The 25,214-nt window shown below is 40.8% G+C and overlaps 1 protein-coding gene across 18 annotated transcripts in view; it reads left to right on the forward strand.

The window, feature by feature from the left end:
- PTPN5 (protein tyrosine phosphatase non-receptor type 5) overlaps positions 1-25,214 on the forward strand; it is a gene marked incomplete at its 5' end in the record, with an annotated part of 113,507 nt that overhangs the window by 57,648 nt on the left and 30,645 nt on the right. For 8 of the 18 annotated variants that reach the window (XM_080405795.1, XM_080405785.1, XM_080405797.1 and 5 more), the window contains 3 exons: positions 18,032-18,164; positions 22,711-22,892; positions 23,842-23,961. In XM_080405795.1, coding sequence (XP_080261921.1) covers positions 22,731-22,892; positions 23,842-23,961 — 282 coding nt within the window. The other 10 variants (XM_080405788.1, XM_080405798.1, XM_080405787.1 and 7 more) reach the window with 7 other exon arrangements.

The following is a 25,214-nucleotide window of genomic DNA, read 5'->3' on the forward strand; positions in this document are numbered from 1 at the left end:
CCAGGAGACTTGGCCCTGTCTTCAGGGTCATCCATGCTTGACATGGAGAAAAGGGAGTATAAGGACAAAAGGAGAATGTATGGCTCTGTGTAGTCCCTTCTTGGGCAAGTAATCTTGTCTCATTTGGGTTCATAGATGGAATGAGGGAACATCTCACAACATAGTGTTGCTACAGATTGCCTGAATGTGTTCCTTGGAATATGTTCTACATCCTTCCCAGAACAGTGAAAAAGTAAACAGTAGCAATAAACGGTTTTACTGGTTTGGGTTTAGCCCTCTTCTGGATTTGTGTTACTGTTTTGTGATGATGTTCCTGCCTACTGACCTGCTTTGCCACTCTGTCAGTGCTAGGGTGTGCATCCAGGTAATTGTGTGCACAATTTCTGCTTGTGTCTAGGCTTTGCCAGTGTTTTCAGCAAAAATTAACCTGGTAGCTTAAAACCACAGAGTTTTGCTTATGCAGAGCACAAGATAAAGTCACTCTTGCTTCCATGAAGTAGTCTGAATGTGCTGCTGAGTACTTGCTACCAGAAGTTCTGCAATTGCTTATCAGTCCTCTGTGACACATCCTTTAGAGTTTCATAGGGAGCAAAATGAAGTGCTGAAATCTCTTAACTCAGAGCCTGATTTTGCTGGCACTTACACACATGAGTAAGTGCTCCTATGACTAGTGTTCACTGTCAGCATAACAAAGGACACACAGGAGGTTTAAAAGGAAGGTCATGCAGTTGTATTGCCTGTATTGTTTAAGGTGACTGACTTTCTCTAAAAGTACTCTGACTTCAAGGTTTTCCTAATAGTCATGGGCACATTGCAGCATGTTTCTTCTACATCAGACTAAAGTAGGTGTAAAACGCTACCAAAGCTGAATATTGTTTTCACATCAGTTTTGCATTGATGATAACTGCAAGATGTAAGGTAATTGAGAGTAAGGCTGTATGCATTTTCAGAGATAGGAGTGATTCCAAACTGTCCTTGCTTTAGTGGTGTTTTCTTCTGATCATTCACATGCTGTTGGAGGGACAGAAAGATGAGGCGTGTTAGGCCATAGACGGGAATATTTCCTTCAACAGTTTAAAATTGTTTGTCCCTAAGTTACATGGCGGAAGAAAGAGGAAGAAGAGGAGGAATGCTTGAATTTAGAGGCAGTATAGAGAGAGGGATTAAGTGTGAAGTCTGGCAAGGCACCTGTACTGAAGGCAGACTAAAACAGTTGCATGTAGCTTAAGAGGTAACTCTAGAAGCTCCAAGGACCTAGAGGTACAGGCCTCGCGCCTGCAGGTTCAGCATTAATTCTTACTTGGCCTCCCTGGAAATGTCACAATACCAAGTTCCTTGCACAGCAGTGTGTGTAAAGAAAACACTTCTATATCAGCATTTGGGTATTGGTGGATGGCAGGCACTAAGAAAGGCCAAAGAACAGCATTTGGGGCTACTGTCATTGCGAACAGCTTTATGTTAAAAATTAAGATGTGTGTGTGATCAAGTTACCTTGTGTCAGCTGAACCCCAGTAACTACATGTACACCTTCTTAGCCTGCTATTGTAAAAGCACTGAGCACTTCTTGCTTGAATCTCATCAATCTTGTCTTCTGTTTGCATTGGACTTGAGAGCATGCAGAGTCCATTACACTTCCACTTAACAGAAATAATAACTCAATGTACTGGGGTAACTCATTCAGATACTGGAGCCCTTTGTGTCAAGGTAGCATAAGGAGAACTATACAGAGAGGTATAGCATATTTTGTTAGACCATTTGATGTAGTTTGGGGATATAATTTGTCCTTCAGTAGTGAGTGAAGAGGTACCAGTTCCTTTTTTCCAGTGGCAATCACTTGGGAAATACGGTTACTTCTTAGTTCTGCACCTCGTGGACATGCTGCTGGAGTGGAATGGGCGCAGTGAAGCCTGTTTCTCAGGAGCTGTTGCACACAGCTAGCGATTATGTTGTGAGCAGAAGTTTCAGAGGAGCAGTGGGGGTGCTGATGGTGGGCTTGGAACTATCCACAGTCTTTTCATGGTGCTTGTTAGTTGTTTTGAATTGTACCTGCTCTGTTAAGAGAAGGATGACTCCCCTTGGGACTTGCCAGCAAGACACCTTTTCTGTTTTTAAGCTTTGACTTAAGAAAATGGATCAGAAAACAAACTTAATAAAAACATATAGCTTACTTGATCTTTATAGTCATAGACTATGTTAATTTTAAAGCAAGATGTAAATGCAGTTCTGCTTGTTATATAAAACAATGAATTCAGAAATCACTTAGCAGAGTTTATCAAATTTATCACAGCACTGAAATTTGTAGTAAAATGTAGTTAAAAGGATGGAGCTAAACCATCAGTGAATTTGCTCCATCCACCAACACAGAAACCACACATACATCCTATTTTTAACTGGGTAGTTAAAAAAATAGATTACATTTGTGTGCTTTAAATCCTCCGTGTATGGTTCTTCCAGATACTGAATATATGCAGAGGTCTTTCATGTTTCCTTTCCTATTTCCTGCCCACCAATATGGCTGCTTTGGAGGGAAATAAATGTGTGAGTGATTCTGGTACAGTAATGCTCCCACCTTCCCCCTCCTGTTTTTTTGTTCCTTGTGGTTTATATATGGGGCTACACTTCTTCCCATTGTGTTTTTACTTAGGCTTTGAAACTGCCTTAAGAGAAGTGTTCCCTTCTTTATTTGCTTCTCCTCATCTCCATTGAATTCTGCTTGGCCAAAATATCATATGTTCATGCTCATAGCCTACAGGTTGTTCATTAAAAACATCTTAAATTCGGCGGTGATACTGACTTACTCTTTATATGTGAGCAATACAAAGGGAAGTTTTCCAACAGTTTTGTTTTTGTTGCAGAATGAGATGTGGGTAGTTCTGCCTTGCAGAAAAGCTTAGCCTGGGAAAACCTGATGTGGGAGGGAAGAAAGAAAAGATCACACATAATTTATCATGTGACATAAAGTGGAATAGTTCCAAAAAACCCCTGTGTTAAATCTTTCCAGCTGAGTGTGAGCTTGAATGTCGTGCACTTACGTTTGTGTTAATGTAATAATGTCAGCATGGAAACATCCATAAAGTACTGTGGAAGAAACTGTGTGTATAGGCTGTCTCTGGCAGGTATGCTTGCTGCAAAGGTACCCTGGAAAGGCCTTAGTCTGAGGTGGCTGAATGGACACAAGAGGCAAAGACAATTAGAAATTATCAGTGATACTAATTTGAGTGAAGGCTCAGGAAATAGTGCATGAAATGCAAATCTATGTCTTTGAAGTTGATGGGAGGTGCTCCAGTAGATGTTTGAAGTAGAAGACATTGTCCAGGCATTGTCATAGGACTGTAGTCTGGTCCTTGTTTCAAATTTGGCTAAGAAAAGGGTATCATTCTGTTCAGCTGTCACAAACATGCTAAACTTCAGTATTGCAGAAAATGCTGTGTAGATTGTGGTTGAGGGTTTCCGGTGTTTTAGTGCCTAAGTTGAGTAGTCAGCAAAACACATGCAAAGAAAATATTGTCATTTTCATTGCAGGGCACGTGAGCTAGTGAGAAACATTTAATGCATTGCTTGGTTATGGTAGGTTGGAGGGCAAATGTTAACTTTCGAAAAGTTAGTGTTAACTTTCGAATTCTGAAAAATACCTTGGGAAACTTAGGATGTGTTTGTGCCAGTCAGTGACGAGGGATGGTGAAACCATAAAATGATGGACTACATTGAAAAACTGTCCTTTTAGGTAACCAGAAGGCTATTTTTTCACAGAACTGCCTCGTGTTAGGTTTTGTAGATGCTTGCATCTGACACAGAGCATGAAGCAGAAAGTGTGGTGAACTAGAACTGTATGGTGTTCCTGGAGACTTGAAAAGTTTTGTTGTAGCTGTGTGACAGTAGGCCAGGAGCTGCTGTGGTGCGGGTGGATAACATGATACAGATAAAAGAGGTCGCATGAGTCTGTGGGGATGAGCAAAATGAAAATGCTGTTTTTGAAGGAGTGTGTACTTGGGTTGACAGTTTGAAGTTGAAGTCTTTCAGTTAAATCTATGTTAAAGCAAGTTTCTTCCGCAGTGTGTACACAAAACACTGTAGAAAATTAAACTGATTAAAATCTCAGTCCCTCTCTGAGCAGCATCAAAGAATCAGAGAGCGGATGAAAATGAGGCATTTTGCAGTGCTAAGGTGCACTATGTCTACAGGTCTGGATCCACAAGGACCATGATTTCAACAGAGTTAAATTAAAAATCAGTCTCTTCTTTTTGACAGGTATCTGTTTGGTAAATTTCTGCAGTCCTTACTGCTTTAGTAGTTTCTTTCAGGATTATATAAGACAATTTGCCTCCAAGGAACTTTAAAAAAGGTATTGGCTATCTGCAGTACGTGAGAGAGTAAATGTTTCTTGTGAGCCAGTTTGTAATCCCTGTTTCATTTGGTGGTGTTGCACAAATAATCCTGATGACTTCGTGAAGATTACATACAAAAAGGAAAGAAAAGCAGTGAATAAGGAAGCCTTAGTCGGCTCTGTGTGGTTTATACTGCTTCTGTTTGAGAAATAAAATAGAGCAATATACACTCAGTGGAAAGAATCTCTGTGAACATAGTGGAAGAAGAGCTTGTTTTCTTTATTTAATGGTTTGACAAATATAAGTTGAGAAACCGTTCATTTAATGTTAAGCTTTCATTACATGGATATTCCAAGATTTCACTGTAGTGTTTATAAACAGTAGTCGGCATCGCTAACAAATGCTTGATTCAGAAAGAGATTTGTGCTTACGAAATATTTGTATAGTAACATGAGCAGAGTTTGGCTAACCGTATGTTTGCATGTGGAATGCAAATAGCACCACAGAAAAAGCCACTCTGGCATGAAATAACCTACCCATTTTCTTGGAAGGTTGTTTTTTTTCCCTGTTCCATTACAAATCATGAAGAAGTGGTATTCACAGCACACTAGATAAAAGTGGTGAAAATTTAAATTGCAACGAGGAGGATCAAAAGAAATGTGATTATGACTGGGAAGTTTAGCATTTACCAATGGATTAAATATGTGAGTAACATGTATTTGCCATCTTATTTGCTATATGGGTAGCATGGGTAAATGCTTATAGCAAAATTTTGACTTTGTCAGGACCCTAAAGAAAAAGGAATGACTTGGAATATAATGTTTGGAAGATATTTTTGTTGGGTGTGGCATGCCTTTATGAAGGGCTGGACAAGTTCTTAAGCATTTTTTTCTTTTTAATTCTTCTTGTACTTCATCCTTTCTCAAGCTGGACAGATGGCAAGTGTGTTGACTTGATGGACTTCCTTCTCCTATCCTGTGCATAAAATGGTTTTCTTGCCTCCTACCAAGTAAGGGGTGTAACTCTGGTAAACCACCATTTGTAACTTAGAGAAGCTTAAACCTGTTGATGCTGCCCCCAGGTGTATGTTTGTTCAGTCTGCCAGCTCCGTTAGCCTAGCATAGCAGTATCAAGGATATATTTTTGTTTAATACCAAAGATTATTTATTTAATTAATCATTAATGCCAAAGATCTGTTATTCAGACTGGGATTTTGTGAGGCATTTAAGGAAACTAGTTACTTCTTTTCTGCTGAAGTTCTAGTGGAAGTTGGAATCCTGGAATCCTTTGGTTGCCTTTCAGGTTCCCATGTAAAACACAATAGAATCCATTAGTGTGGTGATACTTTCCCACATGGGACTTTCTCAGGTTTTGTGCAGACGCAAATATCATAATCGTTGCTGGAGTTTAAGATTTGGAATGCTGGGCTGTCCTCAGACTGCCCAGTTTGTAGTATTTGATGTTCTCACAGCTGCAGCTATGCATTAATTGTGAGCGACAAGTAGACACGCATATGTGTGCTGTATCTGTAGACACAATTAAAGGAAGCAAAAGCATATGGTAGGTAGCATTTTGAAAAGCATGCCAGTCTCAGTTTCAAAAGCAACTGTGTGGTATTGTCTGTATTGTCTCATTGTCTTTCAGTATGAAATAGATCTTTAAGCCACCTTTGAAAATGGAAGTTAGGCCCATCTACTGAAAAATTATTGAAGTTGTTTCAGTAGAAGTGAAACAGTCCAGTCCTACCTGGTTGGATTGGTAATTTTGAAAATCTGGCATCTGGTACCTCTGTAGGTACCCACCAGCATGTTCCCTGATAGAAAAATGGATCACAAACAGTGTTTAGTTTCTGCAACTTTGCCTTTGAAAATTTCCATTAAGAGCTCACAGTGGGAAATGGGAAATTACAATCACAGAAAAGTTTGACTGGATTTTTTCCTGCTTCGGAGTTTAAAGCAAGATATTCCAGAGGAGATGGAGGGAAGACTCTCTACCCTAACTCTGAGGTTACTTAATCCCCAAGAGGAAGGAAGTTTTCAATGTACTGCACTTCTTGCATATGCTGCCTTGTTTGATTTGAGCTGCTGCCAGATGCTGTTTTTAGTCTCTGCGCAGTCCTTCTGCCAGGCTTTTACACTCCTACTCCTCCTGTGGGCTTCTCTTCTATGGCCTTGTATTTATTTTCTGTCTTTCATCTCTTCTTTCATCAGATACTGTAATTTCCATTAGTCTTAAACATACCTGCACTTTTATGATCTTTATTTTATCTTCTCCTTTCTCTGCTTGTTGCTGCTAGTCTGTTGTCTAGCTTAATCTCATCTTTCATGTTAGCATATGAGAGTGGTTTTGTAGGATGTGATTTAAGGCCATAGAACAGACATTTTAGAGGTCAGAAATACCAAAGGGCCTGTTTCAGGGATGTGGGATCCAGAATGGTACAGTGATTTCAATTTGGCACATAGTTACCTACCAAATGTTATGCATGCCTCATGGTCACTCGTTGGGTTGGTGGATTTGGTGGTTGATTAATGGACAAATTATTCATATTACTGCATGCTAAAATATGCTGAAAATCAGCCTGGTAAAAATGCTAGTCATTTTTGAGAACAAAACCTTGCTGACATGTGTCTTCAACAGTCTTGCAAACTTTATTTTAGCTGAAGCAAACAGCCCTTTAGAAGTCCGTTGTCACAGTATCTTAAACTTGTACTGCTTTTGCAAATCATGCTTTCTAGACCTGTGCCTTACCAGTCTGCAGATTGAGGTTTCATACTTTACTTATGCATGCTGGTGACATATCTGTCACCATGGGAAAATACCAGAAACCTCAGTAAGAAAAATATTTCAAGAAGTAAAGCATTTAGAAGAGAATGGGAGAGGAATACCATCCACAAGAAAGAAGAGGTTTTAACAATGTAATATTCTCTTCATTGTATCAGAGCTCTTTCTCAGAAAGCAAGTCTTAAGAACCTGACACTTGCTTTATCTTTGTGCATCTTCTTATCTCTTTCCACCTACTCATGGTCTCTGATCTTTGTTAATCTAGATTTGCTCTGCATGTTCACAGGGAAAAGTTCTTGAAAAGAGGAGGGACTGCAAGGACTGAAAAGTCAGCAAAGCTGATGGAGAGCCAGCATTGAGTCATGCTCAACTGTCCAAAAGCAGTGAGGAGCTGTCTCCCAACCCTGCTGCCTGAGAAGAGTTGTCAAAGCAGAAGTGATCATGGCATGGTCTCATCTAGTTGTTAGATTTCCAGCTGCAGTGTGTTGCAGTAGGAAATCTGGTTGAATGCAACCCAGGAGTTATGGCTCTTTCACCACAAAATGCACCTTCCAATTGATACCTGGCTCAGTTGCACAGAAGAGCCATATTCAAGCATGTTATTGAAGGAAAGACCAGGAAGGGGAGTCTGTATTGACGAAGCTTCCTTAGGAGCATTCAGTGTGGAACTGAGGAGCTTAAACTCCCAGATTTAGTGGAGAAAGGGAAGATTCTGGTACTCCATGAGAAGAGCTTTTGGGAGGACAGAAGATGAGTGGAGTAAGTATTGACAAGTTTGACTTTTTTGGGGTGCATTTTAGCAACATCTGTCAAGCTTCCTTTAAAAATAGCCTGGCAGCTGGGGCTTGACTGTGGATATTGTCAATACTTACTTCCCAGCATAAGGAAATGGCCTTTAAATTTCACAAAAATATCTACCAGCTTATTGGGTTCATCTACCTGCTCTTGGAAGTGGAAACCCAGTAGATTGAGTTTGTTGTCATGTGCTTTGCCATCGTAGCTTTCTGGTTGTCATCTGAGCTTTACATAGTCTATTCTGTTCAGGTTTTGTGTCGCACCGTATGTGACTTCATCCCTGAAACTGCGCCCACCACTAGGATATGTGCTAGCACTGGGTTGTTAGACTGTTCTCACCATGGGATCTGAATGCCTCTTCACTGTAGTCTATTTGGCTTACGCGTGCTGCACCTCATGCTGTGGTAGCAAGCTGCCTGCATATAACTACGCTGTGGTTCTTTGCACCTACCAAAGAGCATGAACGCTTATCAGGTGTCCTTAATAACATGAATCTGGCATTGCTTTATTTTCAACTCAGCTGTTTAGCTAAACGAATGTGTTATTTAAAAGAAAGAAAGCAATTTCACCTGAAAGTAAATGGGTGAATGGAATGTTATTCAGTCCCAACAATAGAGGCCATTTGCTGTTGATGATTGCCATCATGGCACGCTTTAAGTGAGAACAAACATACTACCCCACTCCAATACACGCAGGCCTTTTTTCTTAACAGATTTGTTCATTAAGCATATGTTCAAAGACTAGAGCTATTACCACTTTTAAATAGAACCATTTTTTCATTGCTTTTCATAGATGCAGTACCACAGTGTTATGAAAAACCCATTAATGTTCCAGATTTGATTAACTAACATATTCTATTAAAACTCCTTTCTGCTCCAGCAGTTGTTTGACAATAAGCAGATAAATACTGTGTGTTGGAGGCTGACCTTCAAATGACAGTCCAAAGTTGCTACTTTGCAAAGTCTTTAGCAGTTTGAATGCCTTTGTCTTCCCTATGTGTATATTAAAAAGGTCTCTTCTGAGCCCAGAAATAGGACTGGAGGTGGTTAGACTGCAAGGCCGAGTCCCAGCTTCCTTGTACAGGCAACATTCCTGCTGAAGTAGGTAGAAGTTTCATCTGACCAATTTTGCAGGCTTTTGGGAAGAGGGATGGCACTCCTGGAAGACACAAAATGCCTTCCATGTTGTATGGCTTTTGTGGGAGGCAAAGATAAATACAGAAGGCTTTTTCAGAATAAGTATTTTTTCTTGTCACATTTTGTGCAGGGGCTCTGAAAATGGCCCATTTTAGCACCCTGTGTGCTCACTGGTACCGGCAGGTTTGAATGTCCTTTGCTAGGACATTGAAGGAGTCTGTGCTATTTTCCGGAAGGGAAAATGCTCTTAGGTGAAGCTTCCTTTGTTATTGAGGTTTTTCTGCATGCTACGGAAGTGCTGCTTCTATTGGATGCATGTGTGGATTCGGTCTTTTCAGTTGGTAAGACCATTTCAAGATCTGTAGAAGTGAAAGGATGGACTATAATATAATTATCCCCCCAAAGCACGACTTTTTATTTCCTTGATTCATCTTTTGTGTCCCTGCTCAGCATACCTGAAACAGATAACAGTGCTTCTACTTGGGCCATGCATAAAACGTAGCTCTTTCTTGCCCATTCTGCTTATGATCTTCCCAGCATAATTAAGGCTATCTTCAGGAAAAAGGACCAAGAGAGTGGATTGCACGCAGTTGTCACTGGGAATTGAGGGGTGAAAGGAGAAAAATCTTCCAGTACAATCTGGCTGCTGTGGAGGAAAGGCAGAGGTGGGATAAGTTTGAAAGTCTGTATTGGTCCTTAGAAGCTAAGAATGAGATTTACAGGATTATTCAGTGCAGGTTTAACTTTTTTATATCAAAGTGAAGCGTATACCTCAGTGCGGGAAGAGAGTTGGTATGAGGCGTTTGGCATCTCCTGTTAATGCCAATGAAGTATTCTGGATAGCATTGCAGGAATACAACTGTGGATGAAATCTTGCTTCCCATTGACACCTGCTGTAACATACTTCATAAAGAATGCACTATGGAAGGCAATTGACTACCAGTATTTCAAAATATGTTATATACACAGCAGCATTTCAATATGGAAACAGAACAGTGGGACAACTATATAATATATATATAGGAGTATATAAAGATATGTTTGGTGCCTTTGCGGTGACCTGCATTGTAGATGTTACAATATCCAGAGCACCTGAAAAGGAAGAAATTAATTGAGGCCTGAGAAAACCATGTTTTTTAATAGCTCCCATCTGTGTTGCATAGACGAGGTGGTAAAATAACTTGCTGTCTTTTCATCCTCAGAATAGGAGATACTGTCAGACCTTTTATACCTGTAGCAATGGGATGTTTTAAGTGTACCTCCTTGGCAGCTGTGCCTCCCACAAATACAGCGTACCTGCCACCTGCTTCCATGTAACATCAGATCATATTCAACTCCTCTCCAGAATGGTCTCAGTGTAAGGTATTGAAGAGCATTTCTGCACTGTAGGGAATGAAAATTTCAGAGCTAGCTGATACCAGGCTGGCCCTGGAGCTAGAATTAGAAATGCTATGCTGATGCAGTATCCAAAATGGTGTTTCCACTGAACTTTGCTTACCACCTTGCAGACCTGTTGATTAATGTCAGCTCTTGCTAAGGTAACTCAGCACGAGGCTGTGTGGAGTGAGGTACAGCTGCTTCAGATCAAGCAGAGCCTCGAGATGTATGCATCCATGGGAGGTTTGCTGCTTTGGATTGTTTTGTAGAGTGCTCATGACTGCAGGCAAATGGTGCAAAATCTTCCCAGTATAATTGCAGAGCTCATCATCAGCATGTGCTTTTTTTGTCACACCTTCTCTGACATAGATCTGTAACAACTTGTGTGTGCATGTCTGCTTATCTGTCTAGGCAAAACATTGCTCTGTGCATGTTCCCTCACTGGGAAGAGGATGAGAAGGCAAGCTGTTGTATTTTTTTAGTTCACTACTTAAGGCTGTGTATCCGTGTTGATGAGTGCAGTATAGGAACCCATATAGATGAGACATGAGGAAACAAAGTGGACTGTTACCACCTTCTTCATTCACTGTTCGCTTTTTGTGCTGCTATGTGGTTAGCTAGGGGGAAGGAGGGTTTAATGAGGCTGTTATACTTAGCACATTTTAATAATTTAAGCATGCCCCTAACATGAAGAGACTGCAGTTAGAGGTAGTGGGGCACTGAACTGGAAGCAGTGATGCTTAATGTTGCAAGCTTTGCATTTGGGCCCATGATGGAGTAGCCCTGGGTGGAAATAGCACTCTAGTACAAAGATAAAACTGAGTGTGCGTGTCCTGTTTCTAGGTGTCTGTGCCTTTATCTATACAAGTGCTTATTCTGGAGCCTAAATTATAGTACCTGAATGACACCGTTGCTTTCTGAGGAAGTAGTGCAAGCATAGCCTTTTTAAATGCACGAAAGAAAGTTAAATGCTTATACTTGGCATAGTACCCTTGAGGCATGGTATCGTGTTTGTAGCTGAAGATGATTGTTGAGACTGGTCTTGATGTAATTTACTTTGCTCAGGGAAGAAAGTGTCTTTGAAATAAATGTGGAATGTAATAGTGGCTTTCCAAAATGTTTTTTGCTGAAGTCTCTGGGGCATAAGATTTTAGTCACTTAGTAAAGTAGGCTATCCTTAAATGAATGACATAAAAATGTTCACATTTGAACCTGGCAGGAAGCCAGCATATCACTTGTCTGTTTCAAGGTGCAAACTCTCTTATTCACCAGAGCAGAAAGCAGATTCAATACCCGCAGGACACCATGCTAGTAAGTCACTGAAGATGAATTGGGAGCACACAATGGTATTAACATTAAAACTGTAGACGTTGAGCAGAAATATGCTTTTCTGCTTGAAAAATCTTTCAAGCAATGCAAGCATACTAACACCAATTCAGATGATAGTAGTATGAATAATAAGTACTTTCAGAAGTGCATGAAACCAGAATGTGCTTGTTTCTTTTGTCAGATTTACTCTTGTATCACAGGGGCTGTTTGACCAGTTTTAAATAACTGCTGCGATTTGTTAATTATGTATTCAGGCACATTTAAGTATATCCTGTAGTTAAAAGGCTAAAGTCACAAAAACTGTTATTTGGGTTTGGGAAGGGAGAGTTGGTTATTCTGTTTCAGAAAGAGAATTCAGTCCTGTACGTCTGAATCTGCATTGTTATTGTGCTGTTGACAGTTTTCCCTAGCTATGTTGTCTGTGCAAGGCTGATTCATGAGCAAAGCCATACCTCTTTAAGTGTGGAATTACAGAGCTGCTTTGTGGGTTTCCATTTTCAGTGTTAAAGGGAGTTTGCAGGCTGGAAATAATTTGGGACAACCACCTCCACTGAAAGTCAACTTGCATGTCTGTTTACAAAAGCTCAAGGCACCTCCCAGAATTATCACCAGGCACTTGATAACTTTCACTGAAGAAAACAGCATAACAAAGAAATGTTTGGGGTTTTTTGGTGGGTTTCTTTTTGGGGGGAATTGCATCTAATCATTAAGTGGCAATCGGACAGACCTTCTGTAAGGGGTTTAATGGAAAAGGTGGAAAGAGCTTTATGCAAAAAAACCTAAAGATTTGAACAGAGCCCTGATTGAAAGATGGCAAATGCTAATAATGTGTGGGTGTGATAGAAGTTAATATTCACTGTCTCTGCCCGCAGAGGGTCTACATTACTTCAGAGCTGTAATTTGACACTATATTAAATATTTTACTTGTTTTGAAGCAAACGCTGCTCTAGGGGCCCCTAGCTGCTGTGAGAAATAGCTTATCCTTTAACTTGACGTGTTTTGCACGAGAGAAGGGAAAAGTACAGTGCTTAACCACACCTCTTGTGTTGAAGACCTGTAAGCATTAGTATAGCCCGTTAAGATGAATAAACCTCTTGTTGTTTGATTTAGTAGTGGGAATACAATTTAGATGTGGACAAGGGCATAAGTAATCTTGTGTCAGAAATTAAGAGGAACTCCTCCATTATTAGTAGATACAGCAGTGTATAATGTACTCATTACTCACTGGAGGAGAATCAGACCGCAGCAGGTGGTACAGTACCTCTCATATACTTCCCATACGGGTGCTTTATCTGACAGTTCCTTACTGCTTCTGCTGGCTCCCAGCAGTTCATTGCTGCTGAACTGGGAGGCCTCCCCTTTTTAGAGCAGAGAGCCTGATGATTTTGTTTTCTTCTTGCTCCTGTGTAAGTGAGGCTTACACCTGATTCAGAGTAGTGTCAGCCAAGCGTGTTGTGAGCTGCTTTGCCCTTACAACTCTGTTTCCTATGAATTATTATGAACTAGAGACTTGATGTGATGATCAAGTAAGTTACTTTCTCTCTTACTAGATGGGCTAGGTATATTAAGCAAGCAATAGCACTGTGTAGGACTCCGGGTCTGCAAGGAGTGCTGGCTTGAGCATCTGGTTTCTTCCAGGAAGGGGTTGATGGCAGTTCAGATGGAATCTCCCAGTCTGACTCTTCAGTGAAATTATCTGCTGGCAGGCTGCATCCTTCCCTCTTCAGGGATGACTTGATAGACCAGAGTCCTGTCTTGTAAATACGTGTTTTGCAAATTCTTTTGATTATTTAGAACAAACTGTACGGAGGCAGGAAAATTTGAGAAGGTTTTGAGTTTTGTTTTTATCTTCCCTGTATTTACTTTCCCCTCCAGTTACATTTTTTTTTTTCATGAACTGTTTCTTGAGCAGCATGATGATGAGCCAGCCACTCTAGGGGGTGGGAAGTAGAAGTTGATATAGAAAAGCATGTTAGTGTGATGTCATTAAACTCTTCTGAGACTGGATTTTGTCTTTATACTTCAGGCCTGTACAGCACAAGCATGTTTCAAGCAGACTTGCACCAGAAGAATTACTGGGAAGCAAGGCTGAACATTACTTAAGAACAGGCTTTCTCACAGGGAAAAACAGGCTTACTTTTTGAAGCGCTAATTCTGCTTAATGAAACAAAATCCTTATTTAGTTCCTAACAAGCCCTCAGTTTTTCTTCTGAAAAACTACAGTAGCGGTAGGTTAAGAATTAGTCTGTAAATAAATCACAGTTGTCCCGGTTTAGTCTGAAAGTCAGTTTCAGAAGTGTTTTTTTAGATGCTGATTTAATAAACTAGGAAGCTTCTGGGCACTGTCTTTTTTCAATATGTGTACTGTCCAGAAATCTAGTTACAGAAAAGATTACTACCTTGATAATTCAGTGAAATGTATATTTCTATATGTACAGTCCAACCTACATAAGAATTTGAGAGGTAGGAGGAGAGTTGGCTCCTGTTATGTGTGGTTTTTACAGAAGCTGCAAGAAAATGGCTGAGACTTTCTCTTCATCTTCTTGAATGATGAAAGTTGGGGCTGGTGGACATTTCCACTGCAGCAACTTGGGTGAAGATGCCCTTAGGAACTGGAATCTATCCAAATGGTATTGTCACTTACCACGATGGCACTTCCCTTGGCAGCCAGTCATTTACTACACTGTACCGGTTGGACTGTTGAAAAAATCACAGCACCTTGAAAGCTCTTCTAAATCACAGAAAAGAAGGAAAACCTCGCGGCCTGATCTGAAGCCTGGAATTTGCAGAACATACCAGCAAGCACGTAACATCAGTGACTGATTGGGAATTGAATGAGGTTTGCAACTTGTTTGCTGGCCAGTCTCATCTTGTTGAAGAAGAGGGGGAGGCAGTTTGTCTTGCAAGCTGATATTTTTCTCTGTCCCTCTCTAGCAGCTTGCAGGCTTGCTTTTATATGCGACCCTGCGGTATTGTAATAATGGTCCCGGGTGAACATGAATGTTTTTTCTGACTTCACCTCTCTTTCTTTCCTCCCACCCATCCCAGATGAAGTGGCAGGTGGACTGAGTGGGAGCAGTGTGAAAATGAATGCAGAGAAAACGTGTGACTCAGCAGTTCAGCAGGGAGCTGCCGAGTGGAAAGGCAGCTATTCTCCTCGCACACTGGCGTCAGCTTCCTGCTCCCTCAGAGATGAGAATAGGCTGGGTACGGATGGAGCTGTGCAGCCCACCGGCAGGGAGAAGGGGCAGCATATTCTTTTCAGCAGAACTTGAATTTCAAGTAGAGAGGAAAGTTTCTTCTCCCAAGTTTAAAAATGTTGCCAGTGAAAGGGGAGAAGCATTGAACTAGAAATGCGTGCGCAGACCTCAGTTCACTGCCTGGCTTGCTCACGGATTTTCTGCATGACTTTCCTCTTTGCTTTCTTTTTCTGTTAATATGTCTTTCCATTTTGGTAATCATTTGGCTTAGGCAGCAGACACTAGTTTTCAAGCTACTAGTTGAGCTTGAAAAGTGCAAGCCTCCAGCACTTTTCCTGGCTGGTAGATTACACCCATTTCCCTCTGCACTGTTGTTTGCAGAACTCCGCTGAGAACATTTCCCTTTCTCAGAATGAAGCTGCTGGCTTTAAGCATGCTAGCTGATACTCATAATCAAGCAAGTGCAAAGGAAAATGGATGATATTTGTTGGTTTTCCTCTGTCACACAAGGGTAAATTAAATTAACCTTTTTCTCAGTCAGTATTAAGGAGGGGCCATTGCAGTGTCTTCCTAAGCAGTTTTGTAATGATGTGGTATTTTACTGTTTCTGTGGTTTTCCTTCAGAAGGGAGGGTTTGAAGCAGGTTTTTACCTGTAGACTAAGCAACAGCAGGTAGACGTTTTATATCAGTGGTTGCACTTACTTTTAGCTTTTAACTCAGTTTTAAAGCTGTGGTGTGCATTGTTGTCACTGAATTTTCCAGACTTCTGTTCCAGAGTTGGATCTTTCAGATTAACTTCTTCCCTTTCAGCTAATGTAGATAACGTGCAAACCCACCTCACACACCCCGTCCCTGCCAAAAAAAAAGAGGGGGCAGAAAGCATGGGGAGGTGTTCTCTTGAATCTTCAGAAAGCCTGAAACAGTGTCACTTTGAGAGCTCCTGAGCAGCTGAATTCCTTTTGATGGGCGTATCAACCCGGGAATCAGAGTGAATTAAATACTAATATTCTTAGCTACTTCCAGTGTGATCATTTCAGTAAAAACATTCCGCTTTCCCAAGTAGAATCCCTGAATGTTATAAATATCAGCTGTTCCTCACAGCTGTGAATACCTGTAGCTTGGCCCAGCTAATTCTGGTGCACTTAGTGTGAACTGAAAGCACTAGAAACCGTAAGATGAACTTAATCTCAGAATAAGTAAAGTAGGAGACTGACAGCCAGGTTGCTATTACGTAGACGTGAGTCTTGGTGAAGAGTTTTCCATTCCTCTGTAATGTGTTGAGAGATAGTGTAGTTACAGTTGCTTGGACCTCTTGCCTGGATTAATGATATGTCAGGCTTATTTTTTCGTTAACCTCTGTTACAGAGAGGAGGATGAAACCTGCAATTACAGTTTTCAGTGCTACGAAGAACCGCTGGATCAATCTAACTGGCTTCCAGTTAGATACAAAAGTGATTTAAAAATTTCCTTGGTGCTTTGCAGTGTTTAGTGGTGAACTTCATGGGATATGTGGATCTGTCTCAGTTGTTGCTAGTGTTTGAATTAAGCTGTCTGATGTCTTCTGAAGTAGCTCTCTATGTGGTTTTGCATTACAAATGCAAGATCTACCAACCACAAGTTCTTGGCAGCTAAAACTGAGGACTTTTTCCGGAGTGGAATTGGAGGTATTGAGGCAATTACATTGTTGTAAATCTCTCCTATCTCCAGTCAGGCAGTAGTAGGTAGCTGTAGGGTGCATTTGAGAATGTTTTTCTTTTACTGGATACTTTCAGGGACTGGATGCTCTCTTCCCAGTCAGTGTTTTATTAAGCCGTTTGGGAAAGGTAAATGTATTGTAACTCTTGTAAACACAGCAAGTTAAGGATCAAGTAGAATAGAAGCAGTCAATACTGTATCATGACTGAGGAAGTAAATAATAATGGAGAAGCCAGAGAGAGGTGTGTTCTTGCAGTAACAGCGAGTGTTGGAAATTGCATTCCCAGCTTTCAACACAGCTCATTAGATCTCGAGTGTGATTTTAATATAACTTGTCAGGTGAGTTAGGAGTGTAAAGAGCATCAAGAAAAAAAACGACTTCCTAGGTGGTGAATTGTACCCATCTGTAAACAGTAATGATGCAGCTTCTGTGGGCTGGTTATAAAGAAGTTCAGTAAAAGTTTCTGAGTTGTGGAATAGTGACCCACCAGTTGGTTTCCTGTGGAGAGAGGAATGTGAAGTACACAAGTTGTGTTTGCTATGCAAGCATGAAAGGTCCCCATCCTCTTACTCACTTCTTCGCATACCACTGCAGTTCTAAAGAAAGATTGACTTTTGGTCCAAAAGCTAATTATTCTGTTTCCATCCTTCTCGCACTGTAGTGGCAATCAAAAAAGAAAATGTCTGCTCAGCCAATACCTTCCTTCTAAAGCTCCGGTCTTTGATTAGATGAGCTGTATTTTTACCATTCAGCACAAGCTACCTTTCATTCATGTGTACTCTGAGGCAGCTCATTCAGCTTTGATGTGTCTTGCTGGCATCTGCACTTGCCTGCAATCAGCGTGTCTTACAACCTGCAGATTTAATAAGGTCTTGAGCAGATACATGAAGTACCATGACAGGGCTGTGTCCTGCATATGCGGTTTAGGTGCACGTGAAAATAAGCAATTCGTTTGCAAACCTGTATCAGTAGTATACATTCATCTACTGTTCTCTAATCAATAGCAGGTCTCACTAGCAGTTAAATAGAAATTGGAGGTAATGATTTGAGTAGGCAGTTGCATTTTGATATCTGAAGATGCAGAGGCTATACATGGATTTAGGACTCTGGTGTGAAGTGTTGGTAGTCTTGGTAGATGTGAAGTATTGCGGACTTGTTCACACTTTGCAATGCTTCCACACTGTGGTCCCTTCTTATAGAGTAAACCCTTGCTGTGCACAGCTGTCATGAAGATACAGACAGGTTCAGAGGAATACAGATCTCCACACGTGTAAAGTGTAAAACAAATATGGGACAATGCAGCTGAGCTGCTGTGGTGTGTTGACTGCTGCAGCTTGAGAACTGACAGAACAGGTGAGGCCCATTTTTCCCTTGTCTTGTGTGTCTGGCAGGCAGTTCCGCAGAGCTTGAGGATTCCACCACAAATGAAGAAGCCACCATTAACAAAACCTGTATTTTCCATTGAAAAGGCAGCACCACACAATCCCCCAGAAGCATGATTCCTACAGGCACAGTGTGATGGATGTAAGTAAAAGTCTAATAACAGTATGAGCACTGTATTTTCATTGCTGGGGTATGTTTTATTTATATTGTAAAAATCCTTTTGATAAGGAACAAGTAGTCTTTGATCTCAAAAATACATTGTTAAATTAAGTCTGCCAACAGAGGTGTGTCAGTTCCTGGAGCATTAGCACCCATGCACAAGAGGGGACACAAGGTCCTTTTAAAGTGCTATGTTCATTAGGAAATGCAGCCAGGATACGTGGTCCTGGGGGCTTGTTCCTTGATTTGTTTTGTGTTTCTCTGAAGGCTCTGAGTATGAATCAGTTCAGTTACAGAGCCGCTGACGCCTCACCTACCCCACAGCAGCATTCGACTTGGATCATGGCATGTTTGTTACTCCAAGGCATTGTTGACTAACTTACCATTACTACAGTGCCTTTTAGTGTTTCAGTGAAGTCTAGTACTCTAGGCACATGCTTTTCTGAGAGTGTATATAGGTGTTGTTTCTTCTGCCTTTTATGTACCCACATGTGAAGTCAGAAAAAGAAAGAGATGGAGGCACAGGGGATTTAAAATGGGCATTGTCTGAGTTACGGAAGCCAGCTGTTACCTTGTGCGTGGACAGAGATGTTTCCCTGTATAGATTATCCCATAGGAGTGTTGTGCCATTTATTTTTGGCAGCTTGTACTGGTGGCTACATTTCAAGAAATGATGCAGGATGAACAGGTTACTGGCTTGGTCCAGAAAGCTCCTCACCTCATCCTTTTTCAGAGAAAGTTTATGGTGCCGTTCTGAAATTTCAAGTTGCTTTAACAAGCTTATGGCTGCTACAGATGTCAGAGACCTTTTATTTCTTCTGCCAGAGGGTTTTTTCTAGCAAGTATAGTCCTCCGTCAAAGCAGAAGTACTTGTGGAACTTGAATCCCAATCTCTGTGATGCAGGAATTCAGGAGAATATCACATGGATGTTGGATGTCATGTCAGTCAAATCATTAGCAGAGGAGAGGCTTAATTAGCTCCTCCTTGGATGCAAGTTACCCTTGTCAGCTGTCTCAAGACCTTCAGACTGACCTTGACACAAGAAAATTTTACTGATACCTCACTCATTTATTACCTAATCTGTGCACTGAAAGAATCCAAGGCCCATTAGGGCATATAATACAGGAATATAGGGTCACAAGATGAAGTGTGAATGGTAATTGAAGTATTGTTTAAGGATGACATAGTTAAATCAATACAGAACCCTAGGTGGGCATCATGTTTGTTAGAATCTAATAATTTGTGATTGAGTAGCAAGTTTTTGAATGGACTTTAATTAATCCAAGGCACTTTCTTTGTATACCCAAGACATGAATCTTAATCTATATATATTTATACATACGCATTCAGACAGATGTCCATTATTTTAGTTCTTGCCCCTGTTGTCTTTTACTGTATTAGTGAAAATACCTGTTGATAACCGTATCAATTCAGCAAAGCTGGAATCCTGGGTTCCTAGGTCCATAGACCAGATCTCTGCTGTATACAGTGAAAATAATTGAAACTAGTAGTAGTCTATTGTCCTTCCTATAGGGCAGTTTATAAGAAGGAGAATGTGATTCCTACAATTGTACAGCTGGTGCTAGACAACACTGGAATACTGGGAGCTGGGCTTCTGGGCTGTGGAGAGGCATAGATCCCCATGGTTACAGGTACAGTGCAGTCCCCTGACTTTGACATCTTTGTTCCAGAAGGCATGTGGTTAAGTGGCCTTCACATTGTCATACTGGAGTCACAGTTCTGTTTCCAGCCTATACAGAAGTGACTTTGTAAAGTCTCAGGCTGTTACCGATATGAAATTCTGTTTACCTGCTGCATAAGGCAGCTGAAAGAGCTTTTGGTCAATTAAAAAAAAAGGTCTTCTGAAGTATGTAATATTATGACCTACAAAAAATAGTTGAAGGCTGAGCTTGAAATCTGTTATTACCTGGCTCCTTGTTCTGGTTGTCTTCCCAAAGATTTTTGGTGTTTTTTTTTTAAAAAAATTTAGTTCTGCTTTGTCTGTATTTTATCTTGAACTGTGGGGAAGAGTATCCAAGAAAGGAAGTTGTTAGGATTTGGAAAAACAGTAAATGGGTTCATTGACCATTCTTAGGGACATAGGTGCGTTGTTTAATGCAGGTAAAGGAAAAGTAACGCTTAAAATGTGCATAGTGAAAACAGAGGGTTAGGGACCTCAGAAGCAAGCCATAATAAACTATATGTAAATAGACATTTTTGAAGGTTTATATCTCAGTCACAGGTGCATGTCTCTTTTCATGGATGGCAAAAATGATTTCTGACATCAAGATTCTGTCCCTGCTAAATTTCAAATTTCTGTTCCAAAACACAGACCATAAACATCCCACAAAAATAGCGGGAAAAAATTGACAATTGTTAGCAAGGGTTTTGCCCTGAATTCTTGTCCAAATCCAGTGAGACATGAGGCAGTTTGCAATCTTGAAAATTTTCAGCTTTAAGTGTTAGGTTTTAGCACATCATAGAAAATGAAAATAAAGGCCAGCATGGAAAGTATTTAGGCAGCCTTAACTGTGGCTGTTTGCTGTGGCTTCTGTGTTGTCCTTCTGGAGAACATTGAGTCCAGCTCTGTGTAGCATGGTATGAGAAGTCGGGTGTTAAGCATATGATCACTGTCCCTGTGCACTGAGGACTGCGTGTGGGCTCTCTGTGTTTCTTGAAGGGGTTTGTCACAGACTGTAGATTACTGGCTGGAGCCTGAATGACAGTGGTAGAACTCCCAAGAGCTCTTGAGCTAAGTTCCAGAAACTACTTGCTTTTCTTTGAAAAGTGATTATTTTCAAGTGGTTGACTTCCAGCATTAAAGATATACAGATGAAAGTGAAGGGAGTTTTACCACTGTGAGAAATACAAGCAGGGAATGATGACACTTCTGATTTGGCCTCTTTAGTTCCATATTTTATCCACGTGCTGTTGACCTGTATTTAATATGAAATTTTGATAGTGTCTATGCAGATCACTGTACTGAGTCCTTCCGGGCAAATAGTGAATTTCAGCATATACCTATGGTATGACATACGTGGGTGTATGTCTGTCTAGATGCGTGTTCTCTATGCTTCCTCAGAAATACCCGTGTAAAGACAGTGAGAAGAGCTACATATAACCAGTTATACCAAGCATACCCTGCTGAGGCCACTACCCATTGTAACCTGACTGGAGACATTTTGAAAATGAGAAACCAGTAACTGAGCTGCTGGGGGGTACTTCCCCAAGGTAGTACCTTGCAGGTGCTCCTTGTACCTCTGGGTCTCCCCAGTCATTAGGCAGTGGTGACCCTCTTGTTGCTGGGCAGCTGGGGAATGGGGAACCTTGCTGAGGGAGCAGGCAGTATTTCCCGAACACCTTATTCTCTTGTGCAGGGATGGATGCCCTAAGGTCTGTTTCAGTGACAGGAGGGAGAGTAATCACAGAGTGGGGACAAACATGTCATGTTTCTGTCCACTCTCACATTTTTGTACTTTAGAAGTCAGAGTGGGATATTTTCATGACTTTTTAGTGTATCAATGGCCGGACCCTCAGCTGATACACTGATCCTATGTTGTATTTGCCTAATTAGAGCGGTGGCTAGCTTATGGTGGTTTAGCTGACTTAGAGTTACTGTTGTGAGACATGTAGAGAAGTGTCTGATAAGAGGAACATTTGTAGAAACCTGACCTCAGCAAACCATGGAACGGCTGATGATGTGGCCTTTCCCTGGGGCACAGGTGGCTGGGTTAGGCTTAAGGCTATGGTCTTGTTTGTAGGGCAGCCTTTAGGCTTTCCATCATGTAGAAAGATACAAATCAGTAGTATTTACATCAAACAGGCCTGATCTTTCACTCCTTTTAGCTTGTAAATGAATTTATCTACACAGACTCTGTTCAAAATACTGTTACTGAGGGACTAGCCACTCCAGTGCATATTTCCGCTGAATAGAATAGCATTGCAACTTTATTAAATAGCTCTTGAGTATGAATTAATCCAAGAAGTAGGTTTAGTATAAAGGCTATTTTATTAGTACCTTAAGACACCCTGCCAAAACCCAGAGCCCGTGAGCGCTATTCAGATGCATAACATGAACCAGTCTCTGCCTCAGAAATATATAGTCAAATTAGACAAAGCAAACAAATACTGGGAAATAGAGGCAGGAGGGACAAAATGGGTTCTTTGCCAACTTGTAGCCAGGAAGTGTGGAGCTAGAAAATAGCACAGATGGTTCCTTTTAAAAAGTAAAAACGAAAAGGTGCAGCGATGTAAATGAGATTTTATTAACAACAGTAATCTGCAGAATCTGCACCTCCGGAAAGAAAGGGAAAATAATTTATCCGCCCACACTCACTTTTTTCTGACGAAGGCAGGTGAATACAGCTGCACTAATAGAGTGTGACGCTCACAACCCTGAGCCGCGCTTACCGATGCAGAACTGAGAGGTAACCATCGCCTCTAAGAAAACAATAGCCCTTGCAGCCTCTGCTGTGGCTGCAGGGTTACATACTGTTCATTCCCTGCACATGTCATTTTCACGTGAAGGTCCTTCCAATCCAGCTGTTATGGAGTCAATGGATGAAGCTGAAGGACATCAAGGAAAGCTGAACAAGAAGGAGCAGTCCCTGAAAACCTCCCAGAAAACAGCACTGCTTGGTTGGGCTGCCCAGTGGAATGGATTAACGCCTGGAGACAGCATGTATCTGTTTGTCCTTTCACAGATACTGGTAAGACGGCTTGTCATCACTTTAAAATGCTGGGACTCTTCTTTTAAGCTTTGTTGGTTTGGGAGGCTTCCTCCTCATGCATCGCAGATGTAGCAGTGGACATAGCTGCGGTCCTCTCGTTTCTGCAGCCATTGTCTCACAGCCTTGCTTTGCAAACAGCCTCTGCTTTTTGATGTCCCAGGCTCCCAACCCTGTTCCCTGCCCCTCTGCTAATGCCTCCTTTGCCAAGTGACCCATCTCCCAACAAATCCATTTTCTGTAGCTGGTATGTCTGGGGGTAAATAACAGTCTTGTTAACAAGTGGATTGGGAATTGTATACTTTAAAGTTGCCACGTGCCCTTCATGGTTGGGGATAAGCGTATATGGGGATGAGTATATCTCTCTGTGAGGGTGTTAAATACAGCATTGTTGCTTTTGTAGCTTTATGTTAACTGTTGTGTGTGCAGGAACCTTAAGCAGTTCAAATTAAATGTTTCAACATGTGTGTGTTTGTGTGTGTATATCTGTTTACAGAGATGCCTATGTGAACATGGCTATTTGTAAGAACTTTACATAGTATGAATATGTCTTTTAATAGCATACCAAGTTCATTGAATTACCAATTTTGATCTAAAAGTAATAATGCTGAAAGTTCAGAAGTCAGAGGAACCTGTTGCTCTTTCGATGTACAGGCTGCCATGAGCCGTCCTTTTGCTAGTTTAGATCAGAGTAAGCTTGCTTAACTCACTGATACACATCTAGTTAATAATAGCTGAACACTTAGCCTTCGGTCTTTTTATTCTTGTTAAGCTACAGTCTAGAAAATACCTGACTTACTACAGCAAAAATGATCAACATGAAATCAAGGAGAAATAAATTAGTTAATAGTTAATTATGCAGTCTTGAGATGAAAATGAATGTTTCTGTAATGAGAGATGCTCATTATGTATTTTCTGATTGATTGCGCAGCTTCTCTGCATGATGCTGTGGTACAGCACTTATGGGACCATCCCAGCAGCTCAGAATGCCTTTGACTTGCTGTCTTACCTGTTTACCCCATTTAAACGTTTTTTGTCAGATCAAGGGGAGGTAAGTCCCATTACTACCCTGATTTATATAGGTGTTGTCAGTAGCCTTTGTGTGGTGCTTCTGATATCTTTTCTGATTAAAAGTATTATATACATGTACTTCATGTAATATAGTGATGTCTGCATTGTGTATGTGTCCTGAAACAGAGAAAAGAGTTTTCTGAAAACAGATCCGTATTTTATCTTCAAGATACAGGGCTGAATTTTTGGCTGTGACGTTAGATCAACACAGCAGATTTTTCATAATGTACAAATGAAAAAAAGCAGTAAGAAATCGGCCCACTAGGGTTTAGTCCACAGTAATGGGAGAGCTGGAACTTTAATTTATTAAGATGAATAGAAGCTTAAATTCTGGACAAATGAATCAACCCCCATAAAGGGTGCAAATCACAAGATACCCAGTCACAAAATTCTAATATTGTTGAGTGTTTAGAGCGCATCTGTGTGCAGTAAAAGTATTTCAGGTGTACTAGGTGTACCGATTCAGTTATATCTACAAAGCTACCCTAGTAAAATTGCTTAGCTTCTCACTGCGACATAATGACCAGTATGATTCATCTGATAAATTACTGGTTTAATTATACCCAGTGCAGTTTTCTCTAGTGTGGACAGAACCTTAATTAAATGGTAAGCAGCTACTTTCAAAAATCAGATGAAATAATTTTGCTATCAGAATGCTTATGTTCATTGTACATGTCTTTGTAGCAGAGGCTATGCAGTACAAATAGGAAATCTGACTCGGTGCCTCTTGTGGCTGAAGTACGGTGTACAGTACACACTAAACACAGTGGCTGTTTTCTGTGTTCTCTTAACAGTGTTTGAGCTGCACGTCAGATGCTCTTTTGTTTATTTGAAAGAAGCACTTTTTCTTTGCCCTTTTCCAGTTGGATTTATTATGTGCAATCAGAGCTCTTCATTGAGTATTGTCTGTACCTTATTTGCAGTGGGTCAATCATTAAAAAATTGCTTCTTACAGAAAATCCCTGATCTATAAGATTTTGACTTAAAATAAATGTTCAGTATGGAGGAAGCTGATTCCTAGAATGCACCACAAGAACACCCCAACTATGACTCTGTGCAGATGTTCAAGCGTATCTTTGAGGACTGTTTATTGTAGCACTATTTACTGTGCAAATTTACACTTGAAAACAGTAAAGGCAAAGAAATCTTCTGACATTAAAATAAGCGAATGAAAGCTCTTAACTCTGAATTTCTCTTTAGCTGTACAAATGGGTCAGAAACAGAGTAAAATTC

The sequence above is a fragment of the Falco punctatus genome (assembly GCF_963210335.1).
Source record: "Falco punctatus genome assembly, chromosome: 10".
NCBI classification, from domain to species: Eukaryota; Metazoa; Chordata; class Aves; order Falconiformes; family Falconidae; genus Falco; species Falco punctatus.